Source organism: Melitaea cinxia, chromosome 1 (assembly GCF_905220565.1).
Source record: "Melitaea cinxia chromosome 1, ilMelCinx1.1, whole genome shotgun sequence".
NCBI classification, from domain to species: Eukaryota; Metazoa; Arthropoda; class Insecta; order Lepidoptera; family Nymphalidae; genus Melitaea; species Melitaea cinxia.
This window is the reverse complement of record NC_059394.1, coordinates 19872784-19891399: the sequence shown is the minus strand read 5'-3', so window position 1 is coordinate 19891399 and position 18616 is coordinate 19872784. Positions and strand designations below refer to the sequence as shown.

The following is an 18616-nucleotide window of genomic DNA, read 5'->3' as shown; positions in this document are numbered from 1 at the left end:
GAAGTCCATGTTCTAGATTCTACCAAGTTTTGAAGTTCATTCTTACCAAGTTTCATTAAAATCGATGAAGTAGTTTTTGCGTAAAATAGTGTCAAACCTACATACATATATCCTCACAATTTTTTTAAATTTATAATATTACTGGGACTAGTGGTCACCCAGTGGTCGAAATTCAACCATAATTAATTTAAATTATAAGTTTGAACATTATTAAGGTCACCAACCCGCCTGGCCAGCGTGGTGACTATGGGTAAAACACATGAGTTCACGGCATTTTTGGCGCGAACTTGTGGAGGCCTATGTCCAGCAGTGGACTGTGATAGGCTGAAATGATGATGATGATGATGAAGGTTCTGTTGATAAATACTATACTGCTATAATGATAAACAAAAGAGTATATATGTGTGTGTTATGCTTTATTTTAATGATTAAATTTATTTTTATGCATGTTTAAAAAAAATAGCATTCTGCACCCCTCTATATAAACTATAAGTGTGCAAAATTTCATACTCCTCCGTCCGCGCAATTTTCGAAAAAGGGGTACAAAGTTTTTGCTTCATATATTATTATATAGATTATACATATACCAATATTACATCCAGACTCAATACACAAAATATAACCTACAACCTTAAAACAGACAGTCACCGTAAACTGCACCAAAAAGTCTAATTATTATTGTATTTCGAACATTATATCAGCTAATATAATCTGTGGTGTAAACTAATTTAATTAATGCCACTGCATCTGCACTACAAACGCATTACATAACGAGCAACATATTCCAGAGTCGAAATAATTCAGAGCTATTCTACCCATCAAAAACAAATCTCGACCGGCGGCGCAATTTCACTAACTTTCTGACATTTTTCCATCCCGCAATAAAATGGCAAGAATGTGCACGGTTTGAAATAAAACCAACTGTAAACAGGATTTTTGCATCGCTTACATAATTTGTAAACATTCTAGTGGACTTCTGAGTTTTAATAAAAAAATCGCTGAGGTTGTTGACATCGACTCTTTGGGGGTAGTGTCAGGTCAATTTGTTGCGTATTTATTGCTAAAAGTAGACGTTTAAAATGGTTGCAATAAGTTAGATACAATAACCTATGAAATTGTTCGATAAACAGGTTACCCTTTTTTTATTTATCTAGATTGGCAAATAAGCGTATGCTTTGACAAGCATTCGAAGATTCCACAATGCTTGAAGACAAAAGTCTTCGAGCAATGCGTCCTGCCTGTGTTAACATACGGAGCTGAGACGTGGACACTGACGAAGGGACTGGTCCACAAGTTTAAAGTTGTTCAATGTGCAAAGGAACTGGCTATGCTTGGGGTTTCTCTCAATGATAGGATTAGAAATGAGACTATCCGCGAGAGAACGAAAGTTGCCGACATAGCCCACAGAATAAGCAAGTGGAAGTGGCAGTGGGCTGGTCATCTGTGTCAAAGGACCAGTATTTGTTGGAGCAGACGGGTCCTGGAGAGTGACCGTTGGACCGACGATCAACGTAAGATTGCCGGTGTAGGCTGGATAAGGATTGCGGAAAACCGGGATGTCCGTGATGGCATGAACTTGGGGAGGCCTATGTCCAGAAGTGGACTGCAATAGGGTGAACTGACTGACTGACTTGGCAAGCATTAGCAACCTATAGAAGTTAGCTAGATTAGGAGCATCGCGAACGATATATATATATCGCACGAGATCTTTTTTGTAAAATCGTCAATCATCAAATCTCGTCTTCATGACAAAATCGCCAATAATAATCCAATGCAAAAAAAAACAGTTACACCTAATTGTGATGTATTTCAATTAATGTCACACTTCGTTATCATCATCAACAAACAAACATAACAACATAAAACCACATAAAAATATACTTCATTGTAAACCAAAGCAAAAATAATACATATCAGATTGATTTTAACAAAGTGTCATAAGGTAAAAAGAGCGGCCTTATCGCTGAAAAGCGATCTTTTATTGTGACATAAACGTGTGACCAGACACACACACACACACACACACACACACATATACATACATATATACAATAACAAACCTATGTGGAATATTAGTATAGACACATATTTATAATATATTGTATTATTCCGATGTTAAATACACCCAAAAAACCATAATCAGTCCATTGTTATGGTATTGCGCTTGCTGCCCTTGTACCGAATGAAGTTTATATTCGTGATATATGTTAACGATATCGTTTCTGATTTAGACTAGTCGCGACGCGCAGTTATTCTTCCTAAATATTTAAATATAATTATAGTTTACTTCTCCAGAAACGATATAACTAGATCCTGTAGTGTGAGAAACAACTGATGCCTGTACGAAGTCAAAATACTTCAACCTTTGAGTGGCAGCGCAAAATTTTTTAAAGAATTATCTCCACAGCCATATATTTTAAAATATAGTCTGATTAGTCCGAGTTTTCATTGTTTTTAGAATGCTTTAACCGAAAAAAGCTTCCAGCGTTACATCGACATACATTTATAAAATATTAATAAAATAAATATCAATGTATGTTAGTCAAGTACAGTAATAGCTGTGTGGCTACGGCATTAAAGAATATAGCCACTCTCTCTCTTCCCGTAAGTGTCGTAAGAGGTGACTAAGGGATAACACAGTTTCACTACCACCTTGGGACTTATAAAACCGACCGATGGCGGGATAACCATCAAACTGCTGGCTTTGAAATAAACAGGCCGTAGACAGCAGGGTCTTCGGTGCGACAAAGCCAGCCCTACGGTCACCAACCCATCTGCCCAGCATGGTGACTATGGGTAACACACATGAGCGCAAACCATTTTTGGCATGAACTTGTCCATATATCATTGTCTGAGTCGGCCTATGTCCAGCAGTGGACTGCAATAGGCTGAAATGATGATGATAATGATTATGATATGTAAGTTACGCATATATCATAAAATTTTATAGCATATGCATTATAAGTACTATATGTGTATTTACAATTATAAAATAATTATATATATAAAATCATTGCGTGGAGCGGTCGGCCCGGTCGAGCTCAGCTAATAGAGACTGGGATTACTAGCGGAATGAAGCTGTTAAGTTTTATCGGTGTTTACGTTTCAAAGTGCAGATATATGAAAAAAAAATAAACATTAAATATTGTACAAGAATGTGTATGACTACGTTTGTAAGTTCTTGTATGAAAGCGATAGTAATTACAAGAGATCTAGTAATTAGTTCCATCGATTTTAAAATAGTTACTAGATCAAAAATGTATTTCAATATTTAATAAATCAAATTTATTGAGCTAATTTGGCGGCTTTTGGATAACAAACTGCAAAGTACTATCGATTTGACCAATTTTCTCTTATTTATTTTGACACAGTAATTGCAGTCTGAAAGGATTTGTCGTGCATAATATTAAAAAATTAAGAAGAAGGAAGAAGTAATTGTTTTTTGATGTAAGAACATACTTTTTACATTATTATCTGAGTGCTGTGCTATTGCTTTCAACTACGTTGATGTCTCCGCGACAACATTAATGCCATAAACAACAACATCGTACAGTGCACCTACCGTAGCTGTTGCAGAAGAGGTGACTTCTGCTGCTAAATAGAAGTGCACTCAAATAACCGTTTTGTTCCTATGGTAAGATAGATACAGCTTCTGGGAGGTCATCGATAGTGTAGTAACATGCAACAATGCTTCCAGCATAACAATGCTTCCAGCATTTTAATTTAAAGGTTATAAGCTATTACATCCACTTAATATCTAGTGGACCGTTCGCTTGCTAGCCAACTTCCTAAAAAAGTGGCAAGTGACTGCACCCATCGTTGTTGTTGTAGACGAGGTGCATCATGTTAGTGTGATACCTATAGCCCAAACGACAAAATCATAAGATTCTCTTACCGTAGTAATAGCACATACGGTGAATCTTTCTGTCATGCCTACAGTCCAAGCGCCAGTAATATTGAATACTCCGACCATAGTTATCACAGACGAGTTGCTGCCTGCTAGTGGTGACTACAGTCTAAGCAATAATATCAAAAGCTACACTCACCGTAGTTGTTGCACACGAGGTGCACTCTGCTGGTGTCGTGTCGGCAGTCCTTGAGCTCCCGCAGCAGGCCGCCCTCGCTCCGCTGGAAGGCGCGGTAGGACTGCGCCACGCCGTGCACGTGCGCGTGGCCGCGACCGGCGCGAGCGCCCGCCGAGTTCACCGCCGTGCTTCGGTTCACCCAGCTGGGAACAAATGACCTCGTGAGTGAAACCGATGACGTCTATATGAAACTTTCTTGATCCTTGACGTTTCTTGGTCATGAGTTTCTGCTATTTAACCGACCCCAAAACAAAGGAGGTTACTCAATTCGACTGTATACACACACACAAACATATATATATATATATATATATATATATATATATAGGTATTATGTATGTTCGGGGATAACTTCGTCGTTTATGAACCGATTTTGATCATTCTTTTTTTGTTGGAAAGGAGATATCTCAAGTGTGGTACCATGATAAGGAAACCAGGCTCTGATGATGGAATCCCAATCTGGATGATCTGATGATGGAAACGTGGGAGGCGTTTGTTAATTTAATTCGTCTACTTACGTTGTATTACTTGTTGATGTAATTGACGGTCGGTTTTTTGCGTTTGCGAGCAAACACTATTATTATTAAGTATCAAGGATGGAAATCATGATATTCTTGATTGCTTATTTTTTTTTTATTACAGCCGGTCTTGGTGATTTAAATAGATATTCAAGTAATAGTTCTTTCTTAAGTTTTTCTTGGCGACTGCTTTGGTGTACTGGCACGTGAGCCAGGTTGTTGGCTGCGTCTAAACACCGGCGGTCGTGGGTTTGATTCCCGCTCGGAGTGGATATTTGTGTTTATACACATAATTATTTCCGGTCTGGTTGTCTGTCCTTGTGGGTCTCCCCATCGTGCCACAGAGAGCAGTTTAAGCTGTCAGTCCTGGTTGTCGTCATGATAGCGATCGTTAATACATAATAAGGAATATATCCGCCAACAAACAGTGGTGCAGCGTGATGGATTAAACTCCGATCCTTCTACTAACGGAGAATAAGAGCCTATGCCCAGTTTTGGGATGTTGCAGATTGAATCGTACTCAAATCTTAGCTATTATGAAGAATGTCAAAGAAAAATATTTATAATTACTGTAAATATTTGAAAGATACTCACGAGTATCCGAGCATAGAGCAGAGTTTGGCGGCTGTGGGTTCGTCCAGCGTCGTGATGCAAGCGGGGAACCACGACTGATTGGCTGCGCGGTATACCTGCAGCTCGCCACTACCGACGTCACCGTTAGCTTCACTGAGACGCACTACAGGAAATTTAAATAGCAAAACATATCATAAAAAATATATATCTCTAAGATATTATAATTTATATACTACGTTATAGAAATTATTAAATACTATATTATATTCACTAAGACCGAAATCACTAAATACTCGTATAGTGATATCGGTAGATTATTTATGTTCAAATTCTTCTTGAATTTATTTATTTATTTATTTATTTTCAGTGGAAACAAACAGTATACAATAATTTTTACAAATTAGCACATATTTTCAACAATAACTCTATTCAAATAGGCTTCAAGCACATTCGAATCGTCATTTTATAAATTAAAAATTTTAAATGGTTATTATTTTTAAAAGTGAAGCTACCGCTGATGCGGAATGTAGATTCTGTAGAGAAAGAAGAATTGACAAGAAACTCCGCAGTTACTCTTTTGAAAATTATATATATACTGTCTTTTTGTACATAATTAGTAATACCTTGAATGAAAATACATAGTCATACATTTCTTTATTAGCTGTCCAAAAAAAACCGGCTACGACTAAGTTTTATATGGATCACAAAAACCAATAAAAAAAATTGTAACACACGTATAGAAAACCTACCTCGACCTGCAATCATCCATCTTATATTCATATATAATATACTTACAACAGTTCCTCTCATCCTGGCCCCAGGGGCAATCAATCTTCCCATCGCAGAGATGAGATTGAGAGATACAGCGCTGGTTCCCGCAGTGCACATCTCCGCTTCGCTTGCAGACGCGACAGTTGAGCTCGTCGGAACGATCAGCGCAGTCCACGTGACCGTCGCAGCGCCAGTCGTGAGGGATGCAGCGGTTCATGTCGCATTGAAATCCGGTTGGACATACTATTGGGTAACAATTAAATTTATTTAATTAATAAATAAATTTTAAGTAATGTTAAGTCTCTAGAAAAATTTGGTGTTGTTGAACTTTGAATATCCTTCTCCCATATAAAGAAAGAATGATATGCCCAGCAGTGGGATGCTGTAGTATAAATAAATATATTGCCATATTTTTATTGCCAAAAAAAGGTTTATAATAGCTACGATTCTTTTTAGCAGTTCTTGAATCAGTAGTATTGATTTTGGTATGAAAAGGTTGATTTTAAACTTGTTGAATAAGTTAAAATGTAAAAGTAATTTTCATAATTATTTTATTAAATAAAGAAGGAGAAATTACGAAATTAAATATTGACTGTCAACCTCGAAACATTTTTGTATATGGATATCATACCTAAACTATTTTGTTTAATTTACAGTACCTGGTTTAGACGCTCTGAAACGCGCTTCCTTAACCTCTCGGTTGCCGAGACAGACGTCTGTGTCAGTTGATTCAGGAAATATTTCGCATTGCAAATAATCAGGCATCGACAAGCCGAACACCTCCAGGAAGAAACCGCATCGACGCATTGTTTCTGCATTGTACAATTAAGAGTGTTATTGGAGTTTGATTAAGATATAAATATTGCAAGAAAAGGTAGGTTATGTGAGGTATACAGGTTGTTTAAATTTAAATTATTTTGAAAAATGCTGCATATAATGTACTTGACTGATATATAAATTGCAGAACCAATAATTATAGTTTAATTAATATCAACTTTGCCTGAATTTGCAAATTTGTTATTTAAAAAAAATACGAAGACGATTTTTATGGCATACTGTTATAGCGTCATAATAGTATTTCAACATTACTTAACCTGAGGTCAAGTCTTATAAGGTTGTAAACATTAGTAATTGGGTAGTTGTGCAATATATATCTCAAATAGTAAGTAATAAATGCTAGCAGTAATTGATGATTTTTACCATGGCAAAGACTCCTACACGGTCTAACCATATGACCCAAAGGGCCACACTTGGGCACGAAGATTGAACACAGAAAGAGCGCCGTGAGCTCATAGCAGCGGACGTCGACAACAGCGTCGTAAATTTCTAAATCCTGTTGAAAGAAAAAATAGAATTATTATTATGACCAATAACTCAAGACTAATGTTGTACACAATACCCTCAAGGAATATATATTTGTAGCAATATTTAATACCACGCAACTATCCATTACTCAACGTACTTTCTTCAAAAATACAATACACAACACTAAGTTATTATTTGACATTGATTCTAAAATTATATTAATATTTAAAGTGTGTGTGTCAGCTTCGAGGCACGACTGGAGCTTACTCTTTCAGATCGACTGTCTAAATACTCACAAAAAAGGCTTACTAGTCTAAGAAAAAGATTAATACCATATCAAATGGTAAATAAACGAATCAAATAATACCGAATAGAGCTCCGATAGATGGCGTTACGAGAAACGTAACGAGGTCATTCGTTCAGAAGATTTTTCTTCTCAATTTTTTTTCATATCCCGATATACGGTTTTTCATACCCCGGTACGGCGTTATATGAAAATCGAGAAACTCCAAAAACTGTCATCATACAATCATCGATTTTATACGCAAACGTTACATTAGTGCGCGTAGACAATTTTTTTTGTTATAAAAAAATCCACGCCTTACATAGTTATAAGTAACTTCAGAAGACAGGAAGGTATATCATATTTTTTTAGGAACTTACAAAAACTTACATAAAAATATGTTATTTGTCCTAAATAATACGAAGCATTTAGACATCGTAACACGTCCTCTTTGATCAAAGTTACTACGAGTGTTGAACACAAGTGTCAACCTAGTAGTTCTTAACTAGTGGTAGTGCATGTTGGGTTAACGTCGCTTAGTCTGCTTTACGTTTATCAGTCGACTGACTACTTGGAAACTACAAAGTTTTTGGTTCGATAATTAAGTGTTGCAGACTAGTGATAATAGTGATTGCTGTGAGAATTACATTTCATAAGTTGATGAAGGGCAAAATAAACATAGTTTAATACATACACATTCTATAGTATTGTAATTTTATGAAGAGACGCAAAAATTAGATAGAGATATAGTTGTACAAGCTGTTTGTCTACTCCAATATTGCTGATAAGGAAAATTTCTTCAAAATACACGTATAAAAAATAAGGACCGTCATCCTGGCCATATGGGCATTATTATGTTTGTATTCATTTATTTTTATACTTTGTTCGAAGTTCAAATTTTTTTCTGCTCATTTATTATCTATTTTATGCATTAGGTCTTTTTAATAATGTCTCTAAGAAATGTGTGCTTCGAAAATGACTGAAGCGCATTTTATTGGAAGCGTTCATCTTAACTGAATAAATTTAATTTTGATTGGAGTTTTTAAGGTACTCTATGGTAAGCATTAAAATACTTGGCATTTATGGTATCTTTACCGCTTTTATGAGGAGTATTAAAAATTAAAGTGTTACTACCACTAGTACTTGTACTATAAAAATTGTGTTTGCAGGCAAACGAAAAAAAACCGACTTCAATTATATCGACAAGTAATACCATATGATATATAAGACCATATGATAAACATTGACTTTCGATTAAATTAAAAATTATCAAAATCAGTACACCCAGTAAAAACTTATGCGGCTTTTCGAGTTTCCCTCGATTTCTCTGGGATTCCATCATTAGATCCTGGTTTTCTTACTACGGTACCACACCAGGGATATCTCCTTTTCAACAAAAAAAACATTATCAAAATCGGTTCATAAACGACAAACTTATCCCCGAACATACATAAAAAAAATATATATACGGTCGAATTGAGTAACCTCCTCCTTTTATGAATTCAGTTAAAAAAAAAAAGAACACGCGTGCCTACGTAGCTAGAATTAAATATAGGTACAAATTATTCTTGTACTTCTTCATGTGATACTAGTATCAAAACAACAAAAATCTTTTCGTCTCGTCCAAATATTTACTCAGGACTTATTTATTAATTGTCGATCGTGTTTACCCAAATTAATAAAAAACCTACTTCTTGGTAAATATTGTTGTTAATGCTCATATCATCAACACGTGTTCAACTTAGAGAGTGTTCGAACTCTGAACACGTGTAAGGCTATTAGTGTACAGATTTCTGCCATACTTTGTTTTCCATTACATGTTGCAACTTGTTTGACTTAGTCCGGATTATGATTGTATCTGTGGAATAGGATTGGGATAAAGGGTAAGTATAACACAGTTAATGTAAAAACATAATGTTTACAAGGACTCAAGTAACTGCGCGTTATCAAAGATTACTCAAAAAGTAGTTATCAGATCTCAATGAAATTTATATGTGACCACATGACAAACATCAGCTTTCGATTAAATTAAAAATTATTAAAATCGGTACACCCAGTAAAAAGTTATTGCGGATTTTCAAGAAGTTCCCTCGATTTCTCTGGGATCCCATTATCAGATCCTGGTTTACTTATCATGGTACTAAACTAAGGATATCTTCTTTCCAACAAAAAAAGAATTGTCAAAATCGGTACACCCAGTAAAAAGTTATTGCGGATTTTCAAGAATTTCCATCAATTCAGTCAAAAGTTCTGATGTAACATACATAAAAAAAAAATACAGTCGAATTGAGAACCTCCTCCTTTTTTGGAAGTTGGTTAAAAAAGCAGTATTATTTAGCTGTGATCTACTGTAAGGTCGAGGTACTTCCCCAGTCAGGCTGCTACAGATTTCTGTTACTACTGATTCCGGTTCTACCCTACCTAAGTTGACCTACTCAATTAGCAAGAATATGTCTTAGAAACTAAACTTGAAAATATGTTAATATTTTTGTGTTGCTTATTAGTACCTATTTATTTCTAATGGAAACTTCAAATTAGGGCGATAAAGAAATTTGAAACTAGCCGAGAGTCTAGGAAATAAATTCAAGATAATCAACCTTCAGTATCAGGTTGATTTAAGGCAGAATAAAGTCGTAGCATATAATTTTTGGTTAGTAATGGCGGTTGCGGGTTCGATCCCCGCACATAACAAACATTTGTATTGGCCATACAGGTGTTTGCCGTGGTCTCGGTGTTTGTGCTTTCCTTGTGGGTCTCCCCACCGTGCCTCAGAGAGCACGTTAAGCCGTCGGTCCCGGTTGTTATCAAGTACACCTGATAGCTATCGTTATTCATAGTAAGAAATATATCCGCCAACCCGCATTGGAGCAGCGTGGTGGATTAAGCTCTGATCCTTCTCCTACATGGGAAAGAGGCCTATGCCCAGTAGTGGGATATTACAGGCTGAAGCGAACATTCTGGAAGCACTAAATCAATCCTCTAATTAATTGTTATCGCACTACAAGATCCTTAGATCACATCATCATCATCCATGAAACAGTCACATTGTACAATACGTTTCCTAACTTCATTAAGTGAATTAATTTTGCCACGCCGGTTCTAATAAATAACCCTTTGTTGGAAGACACACCGTCACGTCCCGGGATGTAAACGTCTTTGTGTTCTGACAATGATTGATTCGTTCGAAACGTTAATCACTGAATGACGTTTATATTGAAATCGAAGAGTTACACGCCATTAGCTTTGCTTTTTGACTGTTTATCGCGAGATCGAAGACGGTAATGGATGGTTGGTTTCATTCGAGATTGAGAAAAATTTCGTTCGTTCTTTATAAATCAATTGCGAAGAAATTGGATATTCTGAAATCGAGAATATTTTTTTGTTTATTAGACAATATTTTAATCAGAAGTAGAGCAGGAATATAAATATGGTGTATAAAGATATTTTGAAAAATGCAGGAATTTGGACATCGATAGTTGTCATGGAGAAAATTCTAAATCACCTTTGTTTAGTGTTTCATAATCAATTTTTTTGTTTCGGTTTTTTAATTTTTCGTAATAGTGGTTTGATAGATATACATATATATGTATAGTATAAGCTCGTGACGTTAATATATCGTTTATTTTTTGAATACTGAAGAAAAAAACTGTGAAAATTTGAGAAAAATTTTTTGTTAGCTATGAAATTAAATGGTTTATCAAACAATACATAAAAATTTCCTTTTTTTTCAATATTGACATTGAATTTACTAAGTAGTAACTCTGTTTTAAAATTGAATTATGCAATAAGCAATAAGTAGCATTAAATTTTACCGTTAAATTAAATATACAGTTGCGACATACGAAATCGAGAATTGATTGAAAATGCACCATCGAGGCTTCGAGCCTTCGAGCAATTATGCCTTTGTCAAAAGCTCTCTAATCCGTCCTTACAATGTAAGGTCACGCTCTTCAGTAATACCGTCATTAAAATACACGAGCATTTTTGGTTTTCCAGTTCGTAATATATCTTTGAAGCTTTCTAAATTATTACTACATTGAAAGTTGTATAATATTTTAAAGGCTTTTTACAGACAAAAAAAAAAAAATTGGAAAATTACTTGCAAAACCAAAGTAATTTCTTTTTTTTTTAAATTTTTTTTTTAATTTTATTAAAATGCTTCAGTTAGTAAATAATACATATACAAATAAATATTACACCCAGACTCAGAAGGGTTTCGAAATCACAGTTCGCGGAGTAGTACGCATGGTTATAATTTGCGCTAACGATCTAGTCTATGTACATGCGTTGCCGACCCATGCCCTCGACCCATTCCAAGAGGTCGGACCACCTTAGTCACCATAAGTACACAGGACGACTTGAGGGCAGTGTCATTTAGCCGTGATCTTCTGTAAGGTGTGGTATCTTCCAGTCGGGTTGCTTCCGGTTTTGAGCAGGATAATTCTTTTTTTTGTTATCGCAGTGGAACTTATTTACGTGTGATATCCAGGATGCCCGGGTAGGCATTCCTAGACCATATGTCGGCTTCAGCACTTGGGGGAACAGGATATTTACTACTACTACTTACCTAAATACGCTTTTATAAAATACGCTTCGTTATTTTGTCTAGAATGTAAAATAGAATTTTGCTAAAAGTACTAGTTGAGTTATACCTATGTATTAATATTAAACATAATTTTTCGAAAAAAAAAGATACTATATTCAAAGAAAATAGATCACTACCGACCTGCTGTGCGTCCCTCTGCCCGAAATGTCCGATGTAATTTGGGAACACAGTGAAGTTGTACGAGATGTGATGCTGCTGGCAAAATGTAACGATGACTGGTAAACAGACGCCTGGCGCTGGGTTCCTTGCTCCTGGTGGCTCAGTAGGCGCTGGCCACGTGACCACCGTCGACCGGTTAACGACTTGTGACACGTACTAGACAAAAAAAAAAAACGTTTTTGTAATATTTACTTAGATAAACCTTATTTTATTTTATCACGTGTCCTATACACAAAGGTTGTCTAGAAAAGAAGGCTCTTTCAATTTTAAGATCTTTGTACGTCTTTCTTTTTATGTTATTATTGATACTAGTGTTTGTTCAAAATTTGACCATAATTACTTTAAATTATGAGTTTGAACATTGTTAAGGTTCTGTTGTCAAAGTCTATACTTCTATAGTAATAAACAAAGGAGTATATATGTGTGTGTGTGTGTGTGTGTGTGTGTCAAATATATGGTAGTGAGTGTAATGTTTATTTTATTGATTGTATTTTTTATAAATGTACAAAATTGTATACACGTACGCGCAATTTTCGTAAAAATGCGTGCAAAGTTTTCGCTTCACGTATCATCTTATATATAAAATTCTCGTGTCACATTGTTAGTTAACATACTCCTCCGTATCGGTTGGACCGATTTGTATGAAATTTTGTGTGCATATCGGGTAGGTCTGAGAATCAGCCAATATCTATTTTTCATACCCCTAAGTTATAGGGGGGGGGGGGGGTAAGGGGGTTAATAACATATATCGCAATATAGATTTGATTTATATTATTAGTTGTTACAGCTCAAGTTGTTATCATAAGCACCTATTTACGATCGTTAGTTCTAGTAGCCAAAGAATATATCCGCCAATGTAGCAGCGTGGTAAATGAACCGCGGAATTTAATAATCTTAAAAAGGCTCACAAATTTTCCACGACAGTGAACGTCACCCCGAAAAATAGACAACAATTTCATTTTAATTTTAAACCGATTTTTGTCAATTCTATTATTGAAAAAAGATAATTTCAAAAATTATTTCTCATATAAAAATGAATGGTACTACATTTTTACTTATAAAACCAATAATGCAAGGTTATAAATAAATAAAAAACGACTTCAATTACATCGACAAGTAACACAATGTAGATAGACGAAAAATAGTCAAGTTAATACACGGTATCAAAGATTACTCAAAATGTAGATCTCGGCCAAATTTAAATGGGACCACAAAACGAGCATTAACTTTCGACCTAAACAAGAATTATCAAAATCGGTACACGCAATAAAAAGTTATGCGGTATAATACAACGTAGATCGACAAAAAAATAGTCAAGTAAATACGCATTATTAGATATAACTCTAAAAGTACTTGTTAGATTTCAATTAAATTTAAATGGGACCACATGACACGAAACACCTTCCGAAAAACATCATCGCAATCGGTCGACACAGTCAAAAGTTCAGGACTTCTAGGATTCTGACATTCGCAAAAAAAAAAACACAAACGAATTGATAACCTCCTCCTTTTTCAGAAGTTAGTTAAGAAAGCTATTAGTTATTATTAGTTTTATTTGTAATGGTAACACAAACCATTTTTATGCGTTAAAAACTGAAGCAATAAATGTATATTTTAATTCAGTACATTCAAAAATAACATGTTTAAAACTGAAATATGCGTATAGTTCAAAAGTATCAATAAAAAAGTCCTTGCCTTGTTTCTTTCAAACGTAAATTAAAGGAGCATTTTATATCTCAACTCAATTTACAATCATCTACTTAATGAATATGTAAGTATATAATTACCTATAATATTATATCATATATTTGTATTTATGTGTGTACGTATGTATGTATATATATATATATATATATGTATGTAAGTAGTGTGTGTGTATATGTATATGCATGATATATGTGTATATGTATATGTATTATATCTATATATATCTATGTAAGTGTATGTATTTATACCTGTAAGTATGTAATATATTATAGTTTTTTAGCTATTATGTTAATAATTCTTGCACTGTGTTCCCCGCTATATGACACTCTCTCTCATGAACATTGGTTGACTGGAAGAGATCTCTTCTAGAGATAAATCCACCTTTGCCATCAACTTTTTTGTATAATTTTTCTGTACATTATTTTTAGTGCAATAAAGTATATAATATTAAAATTGCTTACAATACAAAAAAAGTGTGTGTCAGCTCCGACGCACGACTGGAATTTATTCCTTCAGATCAACTACGACTGTCTAAATAGGCACAAAAAAGGCTTACTAGTCTGAGAAAGATTAATACCATATCAAATGTTAAATAAGTATCAGAACCCGGCGCAAAAACGTAACGAGGTCATTCGTTCAGTAGATTTAACTCCTCATATTTTTTTCATACCGAGGGCCTTATATGAAAATCTATATTTAAAGAGTAAATTCCAAAAGCTATGAATTTATTTTAATTAAGTCCAATACACATCGGAGTAGATGGTATTATCTTGATATATGAGCGTGTTCCTTCAAACACTGCTTCAGACAATGCCCTATTGAATAGCTCAAACAATTGGCTGCATATCATCTCTACACATGAAATATGAGACCTTATAGAATACACTGAATTTCTAGTAAGATAGGCTAAGTAGTGGCTAATAGTAACCTATTAAGGTTACTATAATAAAAATACAGTTTACTGCATTCATGACATCATCATCACATCACATCAGCCTATTGCAGTCCACTACTGGACATAGGCCTCCACAAGTTCGAGTCAAAAATGGCGTGAACTCATGTGTTTTGCCTGGGCAGGCGGGTTGGTGAACACGTTTACTACATTATCAGAAGGAGACTTTACTGGAAAACCACGATAATAAGATCACAAGTTTGACGACGCCTTGGCGCAACGGTCACAGCACTGGTTTGTGGCTGTTGCGCTGACGGTTGTGGGTTCAATCCCCGTACATGACAAACATTTGTATTGGCCATACCGATGTTTGCTGTGGTCTAGGTGTTTGGGCAGTCCTCGTTGGTCTACCCACCGTGCCTCGGAGATCACGTTAAGCTATCGGTCTCGATTGTTATCATTCACACCTGATAGCGATCGTTACTCATAGTAGGGAATATATCCGCCAGCACGCATTGGAGCAGCGTGGTGGATTAAGCTCTGATGCCTTCTCCTACATGGGGAAAAAGGCCTACGCCCAGCATTAGGATATTACAGGCTGAAGCGTAAGATTGCAAGTATTCCAATTTGTTAATACTTGCTGACCTGACTGACTTTGCACTGTCACGTGAAATGTTTAACGCGTAAAGTTAATATAATTGTTATGCTATTGAAAACTTTTAAATTTTACAGTTAATTACGTATGAACCTTCTACAAACAGATATGAAACAACTAGCCGAATGTGTCCAGTTGTTATATCATGAACTTTGCGATGAGAAATTACTAGTCATGTAACCCATCTATCCTTCTGTTGACAAGCGTCTTATTCTTCTTCATAATATAAGAAGAGATTTTATTTTACAGAAGAATTTTTATTAATAAACTAGCTGCCCGGATAGACTTCGTTCTATCAAAAGTTAATAATAGATTTTTTTTTATTTTTTATCTTTTTTTAAGTATTAAAACCTTCTGTGGGCCTTAATAAACATACAAAAAAAATTAGCCGAATTATTCAAACCATTCTCGAATTATGCGCTTAGCAAAATTCATTTTTATTTATATAGATAGATTATAGTTAAAAGTGATGTTACCACCGATTTGGAATGTAAATTTTAAAGAGAAGACACAGCTAGAAACTCCGCAGTTACTCTTTAGAAAATGTGTTCATTATAAAATTAATAAAATCCAACATAAAATGCAGTACCTCCAGAACAAAAAAGGAACATTGAAATAAAAGGCCTTAGTAAGACTCCTTTTAGTACACACTAAAAAGACAAGCTCTCGCATACGTGTTCGCGAGTCATTTAAATTCCAATTTGAACTTGAACAATGAGATTTAACGAAACTCCGAGCGCTTGGCGACGATCTAGAACTATGGACGTTCATTGTCTTTCATACGAGAGACGGATATAATACAAACATTTAATTCCCGTGATGGAAATTTAATTAAGGAGACATTGTGAAACTTATGAGGTTCGCAAATATATGTAAAAACTAGTTAGATATAAAACTAGCGCTACATAGGCTCATTTATAAAGGTTTCTATGGAACTGTATAAAGAAAACTGTATAATATTGCGTTAAAAAAATTTGAAGTTATACTTCTTTTGGCCTGTTATGGAAAAATGATGAGAGTAAATTTTTACGATGCGCACGCACACCGTCACATAAAAACCGATACCCTGAAGTTAGCCAGTCAACGAAAAAGAAATTAGCCACGTGAAGTTAGCTAGCCAATGAAGTATAACTTCTTACATGCGTACATAAGTACACACACTTTTTTTTAAATATATAATATTCCTATATATAGATTTTCATTGTAATACGAAACTTCGAATAGTTACGGGTTTCTGTAAAGAACTCACTATAGACGGCGCCACGGTTCGCTTAAACCGAAAATAAAAATCATCATATCAAAAGTTTCGATCTAGCGGGTACATCGTTCCATAGCGTAATTGGCTAGAGCGCCGACACGGTCAGTCGGAGACGTGGGTTCGAACCCCGCTGGAGCGGTCAATTTTTGATATGATATTCAAAAATGTTTATAATATTTCTTTTTGGAATGTCGGTAAAACATTCAAATATAATTAAATTAAATAGACTATAAAATGAAATTAAATAGGAAAGAATAACATAACTGAGGTAGGGCACAGCAGGAATTTCCTGCTCAAAATATGGAGCAGCCCGACTGGGGTAGTACCTCGACCTTACAGAAGATCACAGCTAAATAATACTGTTTTCAAGCAGTATTGTGTTCCTGTTGGTGAGTAAGGTAACCAGAGCTCTTGGGGGGATCTGGGATTGGGTCGGCAACGCGCTTGCGATGCTTCTGGTGTTGCTGGCGTCTATAAGCTACGGTACCTGATGGTAAGCCATCAGGTGAGCCGTACGCTTGTTTGCTGACCTAGTGATATAAAAAAAAACGCTGCTCCAATGCGGGTTGGCGGATATATTCCCAACTATGAGTAACACTATCAGGTGTACAATTGTACATGATAACAACTTGGACCGACGGCTTAACGTTATCTCCGAGGCAAATCTGCTGTGCCCTACCTTAGTTCAGATCTTAAAATATCACCTTAAGCTCGTATCTTTATATCAGTTAGGATCAACACTTTTTCGTGACGTCACAGCAAAAAATGGATTCTGAAAATTTAATATTACAAAACATAACCTCATACTCCTAAAGTTAACCTTTTCACTCGCATCTCTGGACGAGATTGCCCCCGAAAATTCCTGACACGCTATAATTAAAACGGAGGGCATTGTTTAGTGAGGTGAAATTTTCATAAAATGTTGAAACAGTGCTTTGTTATGCGGGTTAGATTACATGATAGACGAATTTTATGTCTAAATAAACGAATATTTTACGTTTATTAATTATTAAATTATAATGGCGTGTTGGTTCTCAAAACAAAACACATGAGTATGTTACACACCATTTTTGGCTCGAACTTATGGAGGCCTAGGTATGTCCAGCAGTGGACTGCAATAGGCTGAACTGATGATGATACGAAAAAGAACTTCCGAGGTCGGAAGCCAGTTTATAAAATGGAAATTTGTTAATCATAGATATCCACAGCCTTATAACGTGCAACTGTTACACTAACACATAACCAATGCCAAGGAAGCAAGTAAACCAACACGCCATTATAAACGTAAAATATTCGTTTATTTAGACATAAAATTCGTCTTTAAATTTTAGAAATAATATAATAAATAAATAATATTTAAGAAAATAGTAAATCAAACTCGAACGATAAATAGTCAGTAATAAAAAAAAGTTTACGCTAATGTAATACAAATCCATTAAATTGTTCATATAATTTCTCATTCATCCGAAAAATCGAGAAAGCGATGCCACATTGAGGCTTCAACTAAAACGATATTTTGCTTCAAAAACGTTAACATTTAGTTTACCACGAATTCATAAAACATAATAACGAATACAAATGAATTGTAAATATTTATATTTTGTTAGCGAACGATAAAAAATAAATTAACGTAATGTCGACGAAAACCTCAAAGGAATGTCGGTACACGTCTAATTTTCAGACGTCGAACCCTTAAGTCCTTTAGCGAAATAACAGTGACGAGGGCTCTTTATGGAAGTTGTCGCAACAAACGCGAACGAGAGATGGAATAAACAATCAGTCGAAACAACATAATGAACTAGGT

At 35.2% G+C, this 18616-nt stretch overlaps 1 protein-coding gene across 1 annotated transcript in view; it reads right to left on the bottom strand.

The window, feature by feature from the left end:
• Nucleotides 1-18616, bottom strand: part of LOC123654711 (atrial natriuretic peptide-converting enzyme) — a 124279-nt gene that overhangs the window by 36584 nt on the left and 69079 nt on the right. Inside the window, exons 6-11 of the mRNA XM_045590598.1 lie at nt 12262-12456; nt 7148-7280; nt 6607-6759; nt 5972-6190; nt 5198-5339; nt 4047-4228 (exon numbers count right to left, since the gene is read on the bottom strand). Of these exons, the coding sequence (XP_045446554.1) occupies nt 4047-4228; nt 5198-5339; nt 5972-6190; nt 6607-6759; nt 7148-7280; nt 12262-12456 (1024 nt within the window). The remainder of the gene's footprint in view (nt 1-4046; nt 4229-5197; nt 5340-5971; nt 6191-6606; nt 6760-7147; nt 7281-12261; nt 12457-18616) is intronic.